Source organism: Protomyctophum parallelum, assembly GCF_964188405.1.
Source record: "Protomyctophum parallelum genome assembly, chromosome: 8".
In the NCBI taxonomy this organism is placed as follows: Eukaryota; Metazoa; Chordata; class Actinopteri; order Myctophiformes; family Myctophidae; genus Protomyctophum; species Protomyctophum parallelum.
This window is the reverse complement of record NC_139703.1, coordinates 10,023,942-10,029,798: the sequence shown is the minus strand read 5'-3', so window position 1 is coordinate 10,029,798 and position 5,857 is coordinate 10,023,942. Positions and strand designations below refer to the sequence as shown.

At 39.4% G+C, this 5,857-nt stretch overlaps 1 protein-coding gene across 1 annotated transcript; it reads left to right on the top strand.

The window, feature by feature from the left end:
* Positions 1 to 171: 171 nt before the first annotated feature.
* On the top strand, positions 172 to 5,034 carry b4galnt1b (beta-1,4-N-acetyl-galactosaminyl transferase 1b; the record flags this gene model as incomplete). The annotated part of the gene is made up of 10 exons (XM_083770970.1): positions 172 to 386; positions 875 to 1,051; positions 1,345 to 1,451; positions 1,627 to 1,664; positions 1,941 to 2,121; positions 2,359 to 2,451; positions 2,592 to 2,779; positions 3,724 to 3,864; positions 4,043 to 4,280; positions 4,817 to 5,034. 10 exons carry the CDS (start codon positions 172 to 174, stop codon positions 5,032 to 5,034), a joined length of 1,596 nt encoding a protein of 531 aa, XP_083627096.1.
* Between the last annotated feature and the right edge of the window lie 823 nt (positions 5,035 to 5,857).

Here is a 5,857-nt window from a genome sequence, read left to right as displayed (position 1 = left end):
GTTCGGCAATCATTTAATCACATTAACGAGGTTCTGCGACACATGATTGGACAATATAGGACAATACGTGATTGTCCTATATTTATACAGATCATGTATATACAGTACAATTACACAGTTAGTGATGATATCTCTTGTTTGCTTTTGTGGGATATAGCTTTCAGGATCATGATGCGCTCCCTGAGAAAGACGCTGTTGCTGGCCATCTTGGTGTCAGTAGTACTGGTACTGGCCCTCCTCCATTCATGGTCCACCCGGGCGTACACAACGGTGGATGTGCGACAGCGACCGGGGCCAATAGTAGAGCGTCATCAAGAGGAGAGGCTCCCAGAAACGGACCACAGATTAGGCAACATCCCCTATCGCTTGAGGGAGAGTGTGGCAGGGTAAGGCTAAATAAGAGGTCCCTTTTAAAGCAGCGTTGGACTTTGGTAAAACCTTGGATTATATAGGCTAGCTGTACCTGGCCACAATAAAAAAAATCATACCCGTGTGAAGTGAGAGGCGCTCTTATCATCATGCATCGTCATACATCGCATTACGTGCTCAGCCAATCAAATCATTAGAAATGTAATTTCCAGCCAATCACTTTAGGCTTCTTCACTTTTCTGCCCTCAACTTTATCTTCAATATGTACTTTGCTCCGCCATTGACAGCCAATCAAATCATCGCTATGGGGTGATCAGCCAATCACAATTTATGTGAATGTTTGTGTTCGCACAAACCCGGAAAGCTGGGTTTGGGTGGTCAATCATCTTTACCTCTTTCTCCTGTCTCCTGACTAAAATCTTTACTGAAATATTAACTTACTTACTTATGATTTCAGTTCTAGTCTATACTAAATTCTGTCCTTTGTTTCTGATTAATCCTCCAGTCTGCTGTCACTTAATGGATGCATTTGTGAGGGTGAAAACAGCGGTGTTAATCTACCCTTTGCCCAGCTGTTTTTTCCACGGGTGTCGGCTCATCCTCTACACACTGCCTTTGAGGCTTCTGATCTGGAGGAAATGAAGAGAAGACGGGCAAAGGAATATCAAAGCTTTCAGATGAGGTAAATAGAATTATAAGCCGGCTAAAGTGAAATGGTTCAGGTATCATATGAAGCTGATCAGTGGATTACTCTTGCCAGGATAAAATGGTAATTGAACGATTAATATTAATCTATTCTCTATAGATTGATCTGGAAAATATCTTTATCTTCTCAGCAACCATATTATGTTATAATGTTGCTGTATCTGCACCAGATGATTTTACTGCAAGTGATGATTTACTTGGTTTACTCTTACCAATCGTTTTCCGCTGTTCTGCAGTATTGACTCTCTTCTGTAAATGCCTTCCCTTAAGGTCTCAGACCCCTGCAGACGTACTCATAGTTGCAGAAGCCAACAATCCCTTGCAGTATCCAACACAGGGAGTAGAGGTGCGGCCGCTGAAAACAATCATCATTCCAGGTATGATTCCAGAAAGGAAATGTTGGCATCATGATGGCGGTGTAACATGTGTGTTGATTTTTTTATTTAACCAAAACAATGTTTAAGTGTAAGTAATTAATTGCTGGCTGTTTACTTAAGTGGAACTACAATGTTCTAGTAGCCTTACTAAACAATAATTCTCATATGCTTTTAGGGTTGTCCTTACAAGACCTCCACAGAGAACACTACTCAGTAAGTTAAAAAAAATCACACCAGTGTAAAGTGAGGGGCGCTCTTATCATCATAAGTCATCATACATAATCTCATTGATAATCACAATTTGCGTCCTCACTTTTGTTTTCGATTTTTGTGTTACAATTAACCTCAAAGCTGGACATATGAGTGGCTAGCGACACTCAATAAATATTCTTGTAATTTACTGTATGTCAGTGTGTATGATAGAATATAGATGTTTAAGTTTGTTTGTGACTGCGCTTGAGTCCCAATAATATTTTTTCTGTATTATAGTTAAACATCAGTGCCACATTAGGAACGCTAAATGTGGCCGCAGAAGTCGAGGGGGTGAAGGTCAAAGGTGACGGTGAGATGCACATGGCCTTAACCAGCAGTCTCCTGCCCAACTTTAACCGGCAGCTGCAGTTTGTCACCTATACCAACACACTCTTTCATCCCAGCACAGCTGATACAGGTGAGGCCTCAGACCGTAGCCCTTTTTGATTGCAGAAAATAAAAGTTTTTGTTTCCACAGGGAAAAACTGAACAAACCCTTTTCAATGAAAATAACTGAGCCTATAAATATAAATAAATGAGCCTTTCATTTATAAGCAGCTGTATCCAACAACTAATGCATAAGTTAAAAGCACTTAAGTTCTGCAGTAGTTGTTTTCTGCAGAAAGTATCGAAAGTATGTTTTGCTGTCTTGTAGTGCAGCTTGAGACAGAGGGACATCAAGCCACGTTTGTCATCAAGATCCGTCATGGTGTTACCCCCAAATTGTACAACACGGGACCAACAGGAGGTACAAAACAGTACTGAAATATGTACCTCAGCAAAGTGCCAAATAAAACACCTATGAATTTCTTTAATTGAAAATCTGCTGCTCTTCCCCCAAAATACATAACTATTTGTGTTTTGTTTTCTGACCCTCTTTCCTTTTAGAATACAATGTCAGTGCCCTTGTTACCATAGCTACTAAAACATTTCTCCGTTACAACAAGCTCCAAGATCTCATCGACAGTGTGAGAAGATACTATCCAACAGTCACCATTGTCATTGCTGATGACAGTGAACATCCACAAGCTGTCCCTGGACCCTACATTGAGCATTACATAATGCCTTTTGGAAAGGTATGTTAGTTGACTGTACAGTATAGTACATACTACATGATAGTTTGCAGAAACGCAAGATGAACGTACTATTTTCGCCTCTTATCAGGCATTTCAATGCCATACATTTTAGTGAACTAAATCAACTGTAGATTTGTCAACTACAATCTTATGGTATTTAGTCAACTAAAACTAAACTAAAACCAAAACATTTCAGATGACTAAAATATGACTAAAACTGAATGGAATCTTATTCAAAAGACTATGACTAAAACATTATATTCACATACGCGTGCAGGACTGGAGTGAAAACTCCACTATAATAGCAGTCCAATGAAAACTGCTTGCAGGAGTGTATAAACCATGATTTCTTTCCGATTCTACAACATCCGTGCATGTCATTTGAGAACACCCGTGCACAGAATGGAGCAACGCAAAATATTCTGTGATTTTTCAATGGTAGGTGAAAAAGAATGAGTTAAAGTTAATTCGTACCCTTGCAGCATTTGTTCTCGAGCAAAATCACAAATGTGATGGTTATTAACAACAGTCGGACATGCGGTAGAAAATGCACTGCTCCCGTGCTTGCGGTTAGGGTTAGGTTAGGCATTAGGGTTTGAGGTAGGTTGTCGGTCTAATGACAGTAGGACCAATAGTATGTCTAAACTAAAGCCTGTACCCCGTTATTATTTTTCATGCAAAACAAATGGTTACAAAGTTGCAATGGATTCAGAATCATGAAACCCCCCTAGTTTGACACATCACATGCTACTTAAATCAGAATTCAATTTTGAGAATTTGTTTTGTTCCACCACTAGGATTTCTTAGGACTTTTGATATGTTGTTACTAACATATTTATGAAACAAAAAAAGTTTAAAGAGTTTCTGTTTCAATTTGTTTGAGGTTGACCCCTTTTTTCTTCCATAGATTGCCTATACTATATTGTCTGTCTGCTGTGTCCTAGGGCTGGTTTGCAGGACGAAACCTGGCAGTTTCCCAGGTGACCACAAAGTATGTACTTTGGGTGGATGATGATTTCATCTTCACATCCAACACCAAGTTGGAGAAACTGGTGGATGTTTTGGAAAGGACCACTCTCGATCTGGTGAGGGACACCACCAGATTTTACCTCAAAATGGGAATCAAGTTACACACATGGCATTACATAATAACATAAGTAAATACAACATTACTTGGCTCAGAAAGTAATGTTGTAATGTAACTCATTACTACTTGACATTTTTAAAGTAACCCTTTTTTCTTTCTTTTTTTACCTGTGGCAGGTGGGAGGTGCAGTGCGAGAGGCAACAGGATATACTGCCACCTACAGGCAGACTATATCCATTGAACCAGGGGAAGAGGACGGGGACTGTTTGCACATGAGGAGAGGATTTCACCACGTCATCGAGGGCTTTCCAAATTGTGTCGTCACCGATGGGGTCATTAACTTCTTCCTGGCTCGCACTGATAAGGTCCAACAAGTCGGCTTTGATCCGCGTTTGGCCAGGGTGGCACATTTGGGTGAGAACTAGAGCAGGGACTGCTTCGGCCTACATTTTAATCACCAGCCAAAGTACTCACATTGTTTTTTTGGGGGTTTACGTGAAAGTATCAATACTGCAACGTTACAAATTAAAAGTCCAGAATTCTAAATGTACTTGAGTAAAAGTACAAAAGTATTGGTATCAAAAAGTTTTAACACAATTGTGAGCTTGTAGATCGGCTATTTTCAAATGGCCAAAATGTATATAGTAACTAACTAAAGTTTTCAAATAATTGTAGTGGAGTAAAAGTGCAATATTTTCCTCTGAGATGTAGTGAAGTAGAAGTATTGAAAATTGGAAATACTCCAAAGTAAAAGTACCTCCAAACTTCACTTAGGTGCAGTACTTTAGTAAATGTACTTAGTTACCTTTCCACCACTGCAAACACTACAGTCAATGTGCATGGGATGGATGAAACCACAGAACAATATTCAGTGTAAAGTATTAAAGTATAATTTGTAAGATGTTTTAGCTAAACATTTGTTTGTTTGTTTGTTTGTTTGTTTAATTAAGAGTTTTTCATTGACGGCCTTGGTTCGCTGCACGTGGGATCCTGTGATGACGTCATAGTGAATCACGCAACCAAAATCAAGCTCCCATGGGTCAGCCAGTCGGAAAGCGACAAGACGTACGCAAAGTTTCGCTACCCGCCAGCCTCCTCCGATGCCACACACACAAAAAATGGTCTCCTGTTCTTCAAGAATCGATTTCAGTGTTTGACTCATAATTAAAGAGGCAAGTGCCACAGTCCTATTTCCTCCTAAATAATGATAACTGGATATTATCATTATTAGTAATATTATTATATGGAGGAAGATTTCTTTTTTTAAATGCTGTTCTTCTGTGGACACATTAAGAATTCATGTTGGGACCTTAGGACCACTCACTACATACATATTTGATATCTGCTGCTACTTGCGCAACACACTGAGGTACTCTGCCTTTATTTATTTATTTATTTGTTTATTTATTTATTGCACACCACACATTTGTATTTAATAATGTTTAGATATTTGTTATTAATATTAATAAATCTTCATATTATTGGTCCTCACTCCTCACTGGTCCTCATCTTGTAATGTAGACAGGAATGCCACCATTCCTGTCTACTCACTCTTTATTAATGGAAGAGCCGTGACTTCTATTTCAGTATGCTAACTTTTTCATGTCAAGGACCCCCAAATTGACACTAATTAATCCGTGGACCCCATTTGAAGAGAGATTCTCACCCTTTTTAATTTAAAGGACTCCGAGTTTGACATGAATTGGGCTACGGCCCCCCATTTAATGGCATTTCTATCTCTGGGACCCCTATTTATATTGTAAAATCAGTGTGAATTTAACTCTGAGAGTACAAATGGAACCAAATGGGGTTCCATTTAGACCCATAAGGGTCCATTTGGTTCCAAACTATCATTTAGCTGGGTAGTGGGGACCCTCTGGAATTCCCTCAAGGACCCCTGGGGGTCCCCGACCTCCAGTTTGGGAACCACTGTTATAATGGACATTAGTGAGAACCAATTCTATGAACATAATGTTGAAAATTTGTGAAGT